Source organism: Uloborus diversus, chromosome 1 (genome assembly GCF_026930045.1).
Source record: "Uloborus diversus isolate 005 chromosome 1, Udiv.v.3.1, whole genome shotgun sequence".
NCBI classification, from domain to species: Eukaryota; Metazoa; Arthropoda; class Arachnida; order Araneae; family Uloboridae; genus Uloborus; species Uloborus diversus.
In genome coordinates this window covers 153,056,857-153,072,380 of record NC_072731.1, presented here as the reverse complement: position 1 = coordinate 153,072,380, position 15,524 = coordinate 153,056,857, and the positions used below count along the sequence as shown (strand labels likewise).

The 15,524-nt window shown below is 34.1% G+C and overlaps 1 protein-coding gene across 1 annotated transcript in view; it reads left to right on the top strand.

Annotated features, from left to right (window-relative positions):
- The window catches only part of LOC129216393 (transient receptor potential-gamma protein-like), a 32,401-nt gene extending 18,594 nt beyond the window's left edge, over nt 1-13,807 (top strand). The window contains exons 2-3 of the mRNA XM_054850611.1: nt 11,857-12,091; nt 13,415-13,807. Coding sequence (XP_054706586.1) covers nt 11,857-12,091; nt 13,415-13,807 — 628 coding nt within the window. The remainder of the gene's footprint in view (nt 1-11,856; nt 12,092-13,414) is intronic.
- The last annotated feature ends 1,717 nt before the right edge of the window (nt 13,808-15,524 follow it).

Sequence of the window (15,524 nt, the reverse complement as noted above, 5' to 3'; positions counted from 1 at the left end):
CGAAAAAATAACTAGTTCTCAAAGTGTTTAACAATAAATATTACTACAAATATATATAACTCATGATTTTAGCTTCAAAAACATATGTTCAAAAGAATAGATTTATTCTACTTTTAGTAGGACGTTACAAAGTAGTAAAAAGTTATTAGCAATTTTGTAACATCCAATACGAAATGTACACGAATGAAAATATTTTAAAGAAAGAGAGGAAAACTTCATGTCCCGTTTCCTAAAAATAATCCAACCATCGTTCAAGGAAACTGTAATGTTTTAGAAATTTTGTAAAACTACACGAAAAGATTCTTCACGCTCTGAGAATTTCTGAATTCCCTTGACTGCCGAAGAAGAATTGAAAGTCCAAATTTTAACTTAACTTACTTTCTCAGCCAAATATATTGGTTTATTTATGAAAACGGGAAGTCCATGCTATTCTTTAAAAAGAAAAGCTATCAATTTAATAAAAAAAAAGACTTTTATTTTAACGAAATTTACGAACATTTCTACAAATGGAATTGTTTCTGAAATTTTAAAAGCATTTTTTTCTGAAAGAACAAGCTTATGATTTGACCATTTTTTAAATATTTTAACAAAGTTAAGTATTTTTTAAAAAGTATTTTAATCGGTGCGCAGATTCAATATCATTTTTTTACATTTCTGCACATAACATTACAAGTGATGAAACTCACTCACTGATGCCATTAGCGCAGAGCGCAATATTTAATTCGCTTCTGAATTATCATAACCTGGAAACGCGGTAGACAGCAAGCGAAAACATTCAGTTCACCATTGGAATGCGCGCCAAAGTACATCACTTGTGACGTCATCAAGACCATGCTTTGATAGAAAAATCGGGCATTTAAAAAAAAATTGATTAAAAATTAAATATTGAGAAAATGAAAGTATTTTCTCTGTCCACCTTCATTTATTTATTTATTTATTTATTGCTCATTCTATCAGCTTCAGTGACTAAAAAAAATATTTTTGCCTGAAGAAAACAACTCCGTTGTTAAAGAAGTTATCTCGTTTAAATGTAAGATAAAAACGGAAGAGTACATTATGAATTGAAGAAAAAGCCTGCACATTAGCGAAAAAAGAGCAAGAAATGGAACAAATAAAAACAAGTTGGTAAACAAATGTAAAAAAGATTTTTTATTGAGTGCGAAAATATGATTTTTCGCCATTTCTATGAAGATTTTTAAAAAACTGATGACAAAAAAAAAGAAGAAAAAGAAACGAAAAACATCAGTGAATAAAATAGAAAATTAAAACTAAAGACTAAAACTGAAAAAAAAAAAGTTCAGTAATAATAAAAAGTACACCGAAATAAATTCTTTATGTGAAAAAGAAAATCGTTTGCCACTCTTTATTTTTTCATTGGAGAGGGGGGGGGGGACGGAAATACAGCTACTCGACTTTTGTTTTCGCTTCGTTGCAAACACAAAAGTTTCATTAACTCTATTAACCGATTAGCGCTTATTAGCCTCATTTTTAGTTAGTGTACGGCTTTGCTTCGCTTTCCAAATTGCTTTCCAACGTTTCTATTTTTCAAATCATGTCAAGAGTAGTTAATTTCTTCACGACCATTGGACTAGAATGTCATTTCATAGTTAGCTCGGCCTTTTGATGTCTTAAACATAATTTAAAAGAATGTCACTAAGCTATTACTTCAGATAAAGTTGGCGTTAATGGGTTCATGCGTAAACTTTTTTTTTTTTTTTGTATTACCTGCAACGGGAGGGGAATGAAAATGATTTAATTTTAAATGTGTTGTGTGCTCTATATGTGTAGAAAAAGATTTTTTTTTTTTTTTTCTTTTTCAAATTTTAAGGAAATTGTTTTACATGAGTTTTCTAACGGGGGAAAATTATTTGTTGCAGGCAGTTTGCAGTTTTTCTGCTCAATTTTATTATTATTTACTTATTCATTTATATTTTGCTCTTTGAAAAAGAGATTGAGAGAGGGTGGTTTCGTTTTCGACTTGTGGTGTTTCCTTCCCAAAAGGGGAACACTCTTTCAACAGATATACTTTTGATGAACGTTTGTTCTTGGCTTAATATTTTACATTTTCGGCTGTTATGCCACATTTCTTTTACTATCCTTAAAAATATGAAATTCGATACAACGTTGTTAGGTACACCAACCATATTGGTGTGCATAGCGAATTTATTCGACTAAAAAACTCTACTTTCTTTAATTTTTTCAGGCGATATTTTTCCGCAAGTTCCTTGTTTTGAGGGGAAAACTCATCGCACGATGTAAGTTTTCACAAAAATCGAAAGGCTTGACTTTTTCACTTTAACTTACATGCATTTTAAAAGCTTTTAATTCAAATAGAATAGCTAACATATGTTTTGAAAGTGCTAAAATCTTCCAAGACTTCTTTGTCACAAAAAAAAAAAAAAAAATTGTCCTGTATTCTATCTCATGCAATTCTAAGGTTAGTCGGAACCCTGTATACGCGTAATGTTAACTTGCTAAACTTTATGTACTTTTTTCTCAAAAAGTTTTCACAGTAGAATCTAACATTCAGTGTTTTCAAGAGATATCAAAGATTCTACTGGAGTGAAATTTTGAGGCAATTCTGTTTATTTCGTAATTTATTAAAATTTTGCCAAAAGTCAATTTTTGAAAGAAAAAAAAGTCGATTTTCACAATAAAAACAGAAAAAAGTCTGAGTCCTAAGCAGTCAATTTCACTTTAGTATAATAATTTACATATAAATAAAATATGGTAAAAATTTCAAAACAATATGTAAAGTAACGTTTTAGAAAAAAAACATGAGTTTTTTAAACTGACGTTTAGAGAAAATCGCATTTTAAAGTTAAATTGTACGTACATTTTATCACATTTCTGCCCCATTAATAATGAAATTGAGTTTTTTTTTTCAATTTAGATTGAAATATGAATTTGATGTTTGAAAGCACTTGATTTGAGTATTTTGAATACTTAAATACTTAAAAATTATATTTCTTAAAGGTATTAGTGTATCCACTGCCCTTACATGTGGAAGTCTCTTTGCTTTTAAATTGCGAACATAACTTACAAACCAGTACAAGCTAAACATCTTTATTTAAGAATTTCTCTGTGACTGTAAATAATTATCCCCCAAATTGTTTAGTTTACGCACTCGTTCAGCCGTTTTGTCTAACCGTGCAAGTAAAAATATCGCCAACTGTAAACACAGGAGCCCTATGTTTCCTGTCTCTGCGACCCTTTCCAAATCAAAAGCGGAAGCATTTGAAAGGCTTTTCATTAGTTCACATCTGTATGCGGCTTCTTCATTAAAACGTTTTCACTGTAGTTTACGCACGAAGTTAACGTTCCTGGAAACTTTGGTTATTTATTTTGCTTGCCATTCCACGTTAGAGCGAAGCAGAACAGAACAAACTGTGGTGAAAGGGTATTTGGGAATTATGTGTGTTATGTGTTCAAGGTAAGTAAAATCCAACTAGTGACGATCATTTTGAAATTAAGTGTAACAACAGGAATGTTAGTTACGGTTGTTATTAGGTGCAAGTCTTATAAGATGAGTGTTAAGGTAACTTTGATACCTAAATCTTTCAAACAAAAATGTCTTTGCAATGGGGTTGTTTCCTTCAGTCAAAAGTAGTACTTTTAGTCACTAAAATTGATAGAATAAGTAAAAAATAATAAAAAAAAATAACATGGACCCAGAAAATTCTTTCATTTTCCCAACATTTATTTTTTAATTAATTTTTTAAAATATCCGATTTTTCAAACAAGTCGTGGTCTAGATGAAGTCCCAAATGATGCTTTTTGGCGCATCTTTAAACCGCGTTTCCACGTTGTGATAATCAAGAAGCGAATTAAAATTGCGCACTACGTTTGCTATCAACCATATCGTTGCCAATACACGTGAGTAAAGATGCGAATTAAATATTTTGCTCTGAGAATGGCAACACAGAATGGCATTTCATCATTTGTGATGCCATTGGCAAAAAATGTAAACAATGAAAGATCACCGATTTAAGTATTTTTTTAAAAATATTAAACTTAAACAAATTATTTAAAAAATGGTTAGATCCTATGTTTTTACGCATGTTCTTTCAGAAAAAAAATACTTTTTTAAATATTGGAAACGACTCCATTGTTTTATACTTTGTATCGTTTTAGTTACGTCACTATCGCAATTATTTAAATGATACTTAGCTATGTTTGGAATTGAGCTAAATTATTTACTGTGTTAACTTTTTTATAATGTTATCGCAAGGTGCGGAAAAAAATTCATTGATAACCAAATGACAAATTAGTAATGTTTTAATTCGTTGTGTGATCATAAATGATGTGTAATGTTGTATAAAAGTAGCTATGAATGCTTTAAAAAATACAGTGGAGCATCCAGGACCGTGAAAAGTTGTTTTTAAATTGAGAAAGTCGTTAACTAGAGCGTCGTTAAACAGAGAGCCTACTGTATATACATTAAAATAGTCATGATAGCGCCTTGATTACAGCGAGTAAAAGAAATATTTAAAATTATGTTGTTGGTTTCCAACATTATAAATTTCACATGTAATATCAAATTGTAATACAGCTAACAACGCAGTACTTTCATAAGAGTAGCAACAGAACTGGATTAGTTTCATTTATTGATTAATTTTGCTTTAAATCGTTTGAAATCCATGTCTCTGCATACGTCACATCATAAGCCATTCCATTTGTTGATGACTTCTTTTTCTGAAAACAAATCTAGTGCCAGATTTATTACATTGAAAATCCAACTGTTACATGGTAAACAAAAGAAAGGTGAACGAAAATCAAATATTAATGAATTTTCTTGAAAGTAACTTTAAAACCGAGAAGAGAAAAAGAACATAAAAAATGTTGCGCTTTGTCATTCAACCACGAACGAGGCGAAAGAATAAATTATGTCAACCGCGATTCCATAAAATTTTCGAGGAAACTTTTAAAAATTGCAAATAATTTTTTCGCTAGTAATTTTCAATCCACATGTAGGTTTGAAATAATTGCTTTAACTAGAAGACTCCAGATTTTCATCATCGTCTTCTCCATTATCTCATTCAACAACAATAATCTCCTATATTATCTTCGTTCTGAGGGTGAGGGGAGCGAAAAGGGTTAATGATACCATCCAAGATTTAAGTTTTCTCGGAAGAGACTCTCTTTCTCTTCGCAAATTTGCTGGCTACCCACTCCTGCTCAAATAATATTTCTGGAAACCCACTGAGAAATCTCCGAAGATTGATATAAAGTTTGTAAAGTGTTATTCATCTTTTCTTCGTAAGTAAAATCTGCAGGGGGTTCTAACCGTTCTTCATTTTTCTTTCTTTGACTGTCAACGAGAGAAAAACAACGTCTCGTAAACTGATTCACTACTGAAAACGTGTTTCAAGATGTGAAAAGAACAAGCCCCATCCCTCAGAGGAAAACACGCTTCACGAATACGTAGATATGCATGAATTTCATTAAGGAAGATGATTTGTCTCAGTTTTATGGTTCAGTATAAAAGTTTTGCGCGACCATGATTTTAAGCATTGTATTTTCATACTTAGCCATTTATAGACAGAACAAACATGGCAGTTATTTGTATGGTATTGTAAGAAAGGTGGCCCATACTATCAGATCATAATTCTACACTCTTGAAAGAACTATTGCGTTTGAAAGTGTACCACAAACCATAAAATGCTAAATACATAGTCATTTAGTGAGACGTATGCGTCATGGGTGCAAGTTTGGTGATGTGTTCAAGGCGGAAAATATTTTGAGCCCCCCCCCCCCTCTCCACTTGCGTGCTGAAGGAAAAATTAAAAATTTGTGAGTGTAAGTGTTGTAGATTTTAACAATGGCAGTTTTGGAATCTGTGTTTAATCTGAATTTTAAGCTTTTGTTTTTTCTAACAACATGGGCCTTGTTTAAATTGTAATATTTAAGCATTTTGATATCGTACTTCCAAAACTCTAAAAACCGCCAATAACGTGGAGTCTGGATTTTTTAATTAAAGTTCAAAAAACGCAATGGTAGGCCATTTTGGAAAAGTTCAGAGAGAGGAGGGGTTCAGGGACTCTCTTACATCAATTTTTTCAAACTGATAGTCCCAAAATCACAATATAGGGCGATCTTCAAAAATATTATAGAAAGGGGGGGGGGGCGCTAGCTCTCCCCGAAATTGAAGCTTTAAAGACTTTGAAATTAAAGCTTTAAAAACGAAATTGTACTCCATATTTCATAACATTTATACGTTTTTTGAATGCATTATTGAAGGGATGGAGTTCAAGAACTCTCCTTTGGCAATATTTCGAAATGGAAGTTCCAAAAACTCAATTTCAGACGATGTTAGATGATGTTAGAGGTAAAAGCGTTCAAGGCTCCCCGCCATCAGCTTTTTGCGGATCGTAAACATTTTTATTGCAGCAATAAAATCGCTTGGGACATAACATTTTTACTTTCCCCAACATAAATCAGTTCTGATCAGAAAGTCTACCCAAGATAGCTCGAACAAACCAGAAAAAAAAGGAAAGGTGTGGGAAGGGTATGGGCGATTATGGTAACTGGAACCATCCCCCCCCCCCCCACAGTCTTTATTTGTAAAAGAATTCTTTTATAAGATATTAGGTGGTAAAATTAGCAATAAAAAACAGCTTCAGGGAAGTAGATATATTTTTTAAACGAGGAACACTTTACAATTTTCATTAATTAAAAAAAAATAGGGGAACTGATTACTCTCCCTTCGGGAGGGCCCCCGAATTATATCCCTCAAAAGGCACTCAATACAGCCTAAAGAAGCGTTTTAAACATTTCAACATCAAAAAAAATTTCGGCAATATTTTATTACAGGTTCATAATGTTTAGCGTTACCGATAAATATTTCGTAAATAATTCAAGTACATGTTACTAGAATCAAGCATAAACCGCCGTTATTATTCAAAGTTCTATTTTTGGGATCTGTCAACACTCGTGTGTTGATCTTAGATTTACAGTTCTGAGAATAAAGATGATGTTTGCTGTGTGACTGGTTCCATAATTATTTTATTTTATTGAAGTTAAGGCAAAAAAAAAGAGTGGTTAGTTCTTGCAAATCTCAACACTTATATCATCCCTTTGAGTGCGATGGCGCCCCTCCTCAAACACTTCGGAGCACTTGAGAAAGAGACTCCTAAAAATAAAGAAAATGTCCCCTGAAAAGTTCAGTGGCACAGTATGCGCCATGATATACCTCTCCCGCTTTCGTGAGCACTTCTAAAGTCAGAGAGCTAGATTCAGTTTTCAGTCTTAAAACTCTGCTTGTAAAAACTGAATACTGTTGTATGCGTTGTTCAATACGTGATCGGGCGTATTCTCACTGATTAACAGTACTGAGTAACTTGATAGAATAGTCAGTACTGTCGTTTTCAAAATGGTGTCAACGTATTTACGAATAGTCGAACAATAATCCAAAGTTGAGCAGTTCTCTTAACAGACCTTTTTCCATCCACATTATGATTTTCTCGTAAATAAATGTTTCTCTCGTGTCACACGGAAATTTTAAGGCTTAATGCTAGAAGATAGGGATTGTTAGAGAAAAATTACAAATGCCGGACTATACCACTTGTTTCTCCTTCTGTATTTAAATACGGTAGTCATAAGCATTAAAAAATTAAATTGTCGTTAACTATTGTTGAACTCACGTTCTGCAATCAGACTTTGACATTATCCGACTTACGCGAGATCGGCAACAAATCAGGCAATAATGTCTATGTTAAGAGTTTAGTGACACTTTTGTCAATGGGCGTCGCGGTCTAAACAAAACTAAATGATTAAAAGTCATATCACTCGGTTCAAACAATAACAGCATATTTTTACATATTTTAATCAAGTTCGCAGAATTTCTGCACTTTTGCGACCCGGGGCCTCGTGGGCCATGGCAATGGCTGTATGTATCTTTTCTTATTCATTTCTGCCTGTTACACATTTCGAAGTCAGCCAGCTGGTTTTAGTGTTATCGAGTACACTTAAATGGCGTTGGGTTTTGAGCTCTATTGCGTCTTAAATGGTCTTATTCACCCGTAAGTTTGAGAACTGGCCATTTTGAATGCTCATAGTTAAGAAATTGATTTCGCAATTCAGAAGTCTCCGTTATCAAAATACGTCAGCACGTTCATAGATTTTAACTATCTCACGTACATGATTGAATAAATGCATAGTGCAAATCTAATAAGGAGTTTTTAAGCCGATATAGAACTTTTGATATAGTTCGGAGAGAGTAAGAGGGGCCGTAACTGAATACCAAATTTTCATAAGATACCATCTTCGTAATTCGTTGCAATGATAGCGAACATTTTCTTCGTTGTAAGTCTTATTTTAAACAACGTACCATTTACCTTTTGCTATATTTAAAGCAGTTACAGTAACAATATGAAACAAAGATTACCATATTCTTAAAAAAACTTTTCTCCTTTCTTCTTTCTTTGGGGGGGGGGGCGGAGAAAAAATGGAAAACGGATTCTTTATTTATGAATGTGTTGAAAACAAGCTATCATTTCAAGCACTATTGTTCATAAGCTTTAAGAATTATTTCAGGCAATAAACGAAATCAAAAAATGATATTTTGCCATTTTCACATGTTTGCTATTGTATAGAAGCAGTAAAGTTCAGTCCCTTGTGCAAACTGAAAAATCTTACATCAGTATATGAGCTATAAATTTCTGTTTTCCCTTTCATTGCTACAGGGAGTAGACGCCATCGTAAAACGCGGGGCAAATTGAAAACCTCTTTCAAGACTCAAATAACAAGAAAAGCACACCACGGAGAAATTCGAAAATTGCATACTCGTTGACAGCTACACGTCAACACCATATCTATTAGAAGTATGAAATATGGAATCTTTTTATGTCTTCGCATAAAACAATTTTTTTTCTAAGAAGAGCTTTATATTTTTAACCGTTCGGATGATTCAAAAGATTTTGAATGTTCTGGCACGGATTTTATTTCAAAAATGCAACTGTAAAGGATTATTATTTGTGTCGCTTTGAAGATTTTGGTGGTATAATGTCCCCTATGCATTGTAGTGATGCATATAAAGCTGGAATTTTATATTCCATTTGTCACTTGACTTTCAAGTTATGTAATATTGCTTTGAAAAAATAAATAATATTTTGGTAATCAAAATGATGAAATTTAATTCGTATATTCATAAATTGAGCTTACAGAGACTACTTTATATTGCCCTTATCATTACTTCATTGTAGTTTCTGTTTACAGAAGGGTTTTCTGTCAAAAAACTAAAGCACTGAGTTTGGAATCAGTGCGTCATTTAAGAAGAATCTAAATTAAATCTGGGGATTAATGATGACTGCTTCCCTGTGAGGAAGTGTTATAGACAGCGTTACGATCTAGGGGTATCACTGAACTATTTAGTGCACATGATGTAAATTATAGCGAATAGCTATTATGCATGATCTGCAATGGGTTGTAAATACATTAATTTCCTTAAGTCCTTTAAAACTGAAAACAATTTTCATTTTCCGAAGCAATGGGGTCGTTGGTTCACTGCTCACGTTCTTATTAAAAATTGCAATTGATAAGATGGTCAAGCAAGAAATTTTTTGAATCATTAAACTAGTTCAGTTTGCTTCCGAACACACTACCACGATCAGTTCCGCTGTTAGAAAAAAAATTAAGGTTTGTACCTCTTTTCGTTAGGTAGATATAGTTGATGATATTTTGTTAGACCGAAAAAGCTCGGTTTAGATCCCTTATGGAAATTTTACTTTTTAAAAAAAGCCATTTTTGAAATAAAAATGGAGTTAGGAACCAAATTACATTAATTTTTCATTAATTTTTAATACTAAATCAACTATTTTTGGGAAAGTAATGCAAGAGACTTAAATACTGATATTCAGTTCATTGCTAATAGTGATCCGAGACACTATAACCTGTAAGTGATACCATGTGCGGAGGTCATTATTATCCTTTCAAGGCAGCAGTAAAATGTGTAATTGCAAGCATAAAAAATTTGCATTTTTTTTTCTAAATAATATTATTTTTTCATGAAAAAAACAAGAAATTACTAGTTAAAAATTTCCTTTAATTTCAGAAAGGCCGGTAAAATAAAAAAATATAAAAAAATTCTGTACATTATACGATATGCTATTAATAAATTTTTAAATCATGTGAAATGAAATTCCTATGTCTTTTTATTCACTCTTATTTCGGCAGTTAAAAAAAATAATTAAAATTAAGTTTAAAACTCATTGGATGAGCACGAAAATCATATGGTTTTCCTAGCTTGTTATTTACATTACTTTCACCTATATACAGTTGAGTCCCGCTACAACGCGATCCGACTAACGTGAAATAGCTATAACGCGATTTTTTCACCAGTAAAGACTTTTAGACCTAACGCGAATTCCTGGCGCAACACGAAAATTTTCGGAAAGGAATCGTGATGTGTAAGTAACGGCTTTGTTATTGGCTACTAAATTTTTCTTTTCTTTTATCCCTTTAGCATCACTGAGAGCGGAATTTCCCACACCGTTGCTTATACAAATAACTACTTTTTCAATTCTAAATGTGAAAGTTGATAAAATATAATGACACCTAAGAGCGCTGTTTCATCTAAAGTTTGTGAAGATAGAAAGAAAAAGAGAAAGTTTCTGACAATTGAAAAAAAGTTAAGATTATATGCTTGAATATGCTATAAAATGCGTCGAAGACAGCACGACAATTAGGTATGAGTGAATCTTCCATTTTTACAGTTAAAAGTCAAAAACAGGAAATCCGTAAAAGTTTACCTAGTAGTATCTAAGCAAAATGCAAAAATTATGAAAATGGAAGCTGCTCTCGTATTGTGAATTTAAGAAATCAATAATAGGGGTTTTGTCATAGATGGAAACGTTATAAAAGAACTAGTGAAGCAACTGTATTGTGTATTTAACAATATGTAAGAATAACAGTTTGATAACACCAGCATACATCTTAATTTTCTTAAGTTACAATTATCATTGCTGGATCTACTGTACATTACAAGTATAGTGCATTTGTTTTTCTTACTACATACTGTACGTACCGCAGTGGCTTATTTTACGTCTTTCTTTCCCATTAATCATTGATTTTGTGCATCGTAGCAGTATTTTCTGTGGAATAAAACGTTATTTTTTTTAAATACAAATGAAAACTGAGTTTTTTTATGTAAGAAACAGTAATGTATAGTAAAGAAATGGTTTCTAACAGTTTGAGGTGGTGTTTACAAGTGTCTGAAATAATTGGGTATGTTTATAAAAGTTTTTACACATACTCTTTTCCACAACGCGAAATTTCAACTTACGCGAGTGGTCTTGGAACGCATCCCTCGCGTAAGTCGGGACTCGACTGTACTAGAAAGTCTGTGATATTATCCATCAAACGTCGAAATTGAAAAATTTGGAAGAAAAGTTTCGAAATTTTTAAAACATTTTAAAAAGACTTACAAGAGGAATAGCCCGTCCCGTCCTTTCTACATATTCTCAGTATTCTTTTTTTTTTTTTTTCAATTTAGAAATGGCAAGCTTTTTACTGGGTTTTCGTTTTAGCTTAACACGTATTTAAGGAGACTAAATGATGGAAATTTCCTGATGCAAAGTTATTCTAATTTTCAAACTTTTTTTCACATTCTACATACTATTTCTAGCTTTTCTGCAAATTCACTCTCAATGACATCAGAAATGTGTCGTTCCACATACAAAACCGTACCTCTTCAGTCATTTCGGAAAGGTATATCGGGTAACATGCACGGTCGCAGTTTAAAAATCAAACGCAGCTTTAGGTGCGTCAACAATTTTACGTGTGTGTGCGCAATGAATTCCAAATGCACTTTGTTGCCAAATGAAGATTGATGTGTTCTTTTCCTTTTCTTATTTTCAGGCAACTACAACGGCGGCATGAGACAGGCCTCAATATTAATTGTGTGGACCCTTTGGGTCGGTCGGCTTTGCTAATGGCCATCGACAATGAGAATTTGGAGATGGTGGAGCTGCTCATCGAGCATAGAGTGGACACGAAAGATGCCCTACTGCATGCGATAAGTGAGGAATACGTCGAAGCGGTAGAAGTTTTGCTAGAGCACGAAGAAGCCAATCACACTCCTGGAGAGTTGCACGTAGGTGGAAATTCTCCTTGACTGAAGACGGGATTTTGGAAATTTTTGGTTTTAAGAGAAGTGGGCGATACTTAGAATCTCAGCAAATTTTGAGACCACAAAGTTCGAAAACAAATACTATTTAATTGATTAATAAAACGGTACACTCTTTTTTTACACTCCTTTTACTTTTACGGAATTTCCCATAAACACCAGTCCATTATATTTTAACAAAACAAAAACATGTTTTGAAAGGAAGTTGAAGTACTTCGATCATTAAAAAAAATGGTTAATTTTGATCCTTCTTCTTTTGTCCTAAATATAGATAAAAAACAGTAAGGGAATGAGTGATTTAAATTTGTGGCAATGACGTTGTAATGCTAAAGAACTCGTTTGAATGCAATTTACTCAAACTGAACACATTTAAGTAATTCCGATTATAAAACCACCCGCAAAAAGTAACTTTTAAGGAAAAAGACTTTAAAGGTTCCATTATGCAAAAAAAATTCGGGTTTTTCAAATAGAAGATTGATCAGTTTAGGCTGTTAAGATTTGAATATCACATTCTTGTGTTTGGTTAGTTGAGCTAGTGTACCAGCTTTACCGTCGTGTGCGATGGTAACGGTACTAGCCCAAAAGACGACCCAAAATAGTATTTAAGGGGATACTGACAAATTGACATGTTTATGGCTTGAATGTGGTGCCAAAGATGCTAAAATTTCTCTATAGAAGTACATTTCTCGATACTAAAAATGCTGTTACGCACCACGTATTTCCATTTATAGTAGCACCAGCATGATTAACCAAAATTATTGGCACAGAAACAGCTTCAGTAGTTTTAAAATCCGAGATAAAAGAAGGCAATAAAAATTGGCTACCACGTGACCGCAGAAACTTAAACTCTGTTTCTAAACATACGAATATTTATTAAATTAATACTCAATGGGTATGATTTTATTTATTATCACAATCAACAAATTCGTTCAATAAGATTGAAACAAGTCAGAAAATGCAACTGAAATACAATAAATTTGTATTGCACGATCAATGATGCATTAAACTTTATGTCTTGTTCTTTAATTTAAGCTTACATACGGTAAAAAAATAGTTTACAATCCAAGTACAACAGCACTTTGAAAACTAGAAATACTGACAGAGTTCCAAGAGTTTACTAAACAAAATAAATAAAATTAGCAAACCGACAGCTGATAACACAAGGTTTCGGTTAAAAGAGTTAGGAATAATCTAAGTTCTTCTGTCATTGTTAACTTCGTTAATAATGTATCTTTAATCTATCCATTTTTTTACAGCATTTATTGTACATATTTTTTAATTTTCTTTAAGAGTTGGGAAGCGGTGGACCGTGACGCATCAACCTTCACCCCCGATGTCACCCCTCTGATCCTGGCCGCCCACCGCGACAACTATGAGATCATCAAGATCCTCCTGGACCGGGGCGCCCGCATGCCTGCGCCCCACGACATCCGGTGTGCTTGCAGCGACTGCGTCCGCTCGTGTCGCGAGGACTCCCTCAATCACTCCCGATCCCGCATCAATGCGTACCGCGCCCTCGCCTCCCCCAGCCTCATCGCGCTCAGCTCCAAGGACCCCATCCTGACAGCCTTTGAGTTGAGCTTTGAATTGAGGAGGCTCAGCTTCTTGGAGCACGAGTACAAGTGTGAGTACATGGTAAGGAGTTGTTTGGATCATATGACATTGTTAAGGCGATGGCGTTGAGAAGTTTCTTGGTTTGTAGAGGGCTGACGAGAGGCCATGTCAGCCTAGTTGGAACTAGGGACCCGTCCCTTGAGGAGTCCTGGCTGAGAATCAGAGAAGTATAAATTCGGCAAGTTTTATGGGGGGGGGGGGATGATGACCCGGTGATCTAACTGACAAGGGGCTGGTCTTGGCTCACGACCGCCCCGAGATGGTGTAAACTGCTGAAGGGCACGGTCTGATTAATAGGGGAGCGGAGTCGGAAGGAAAATGACGGAATCCAACTCTGATTAACTTACTCTAAAATCAAAGGATTTCCATTGATTTACTCCAAAATCAGTCTGACTCCGACTCGGAGGGAAAATGACCGACTCCGACTATTGGAATTTTTAAGTCTTAGACTCCCCACTCCAACTAATTTACCCAAAATCAGTCCGATTCTGCAGCCCTTCTGATTACTGAATAAGTCAACAAGGTCATGGACTGGGGTCCCTCCAACCGATATCTTTATCGGGTTCTGCTAAGGAGCTGTCCATACATATATATGAATAACGTTCCACTTTTTTTCAACAAAATTATCCCCCCACTGTGTGTCAAACTTCATCTTAACACCTTCCCCTTTTTGCCATAGGTGACGCTGCTTTCCAAAAACATTTTGTCATGAAAATAATTGGTATTCTACTTCTTGATGCCCCTCTCTCCTCCTTGTCACACACTGTCAAAATTTCACGAGCCCTCTCCCTCTCAGAACGTAGCATCATTTGTGGAAGGTCCCGAAGGGAAAATCTCTCTTCATTTTTAATTCGAATAGATTCAACCATTTTCGTTTATACACTAAAAAATGTGTAACCTTGCTCCGTAAATACGGTGGCAGCATTTTGCACTTTGTGTAACCTTAGTCCGGTGGCTAGCTTCCTTCATAGCAATGGAGTAACTTATATGATAAAACTGGTCTAACATATGAGCGTTACACCACTTTTATCAGTTAAGTTACTCTATTACTATGGAGGCAGCTAAGCTGCTATCACTTTTACGGAGTAAGGTTACACATTTTTTTTACAGTGCCCTACTATCTTGAAAATTCCTAATGTGAGAATTTAACAACTAAAAAATATTTTTTTAGAATATATTCAATAAAAAAATTATACCAAAAGAAAAATTGAGACAACAAGCATCGTAGTGATAATACAGTCAATAAAGAAGTTTGAGTATTTGCATTTAAAAGGATCAATTGTCGGCTACCATTTAGGCTTCTCAGCCATTATCAGCAATGCTTGAGTACTATTTGTCGGTATCATACGGTATGGATCTCAAAAATACATACTGTATGATATGGAGCAACTAAAACTAACGTGCAATGTACACATTTCTTACTGAAGAACAATGGTCATTCTTTCTTAATTTAGATTAGAAAATTGTAGAAAGCCACTGTGTAGTCATGTAGTCATCCTATAAGTTACATAAATCTGAGTACACTTGTATGAAAGGACAAGATAAATACGTCTAAGGCAATAAGTCTAAACACAAAAAAATCTTTTTTAATAATAAAGCTGAAAGTCTCTCTGCCCGGATCTCTCTCTGTCTGTCAGGATCTCTGTCTGTCAGGATCTCTGTCTGTCAGGATCTCTGTCTGTCCGGATCTCTGTCTGTCCGGATCTCTGTCTGCCAGGATCTCTGTGACGCGCACTGCGCCCAGACTATTCGGCAGATTTTAATGAAATTTGGCACAAAGTTGGTT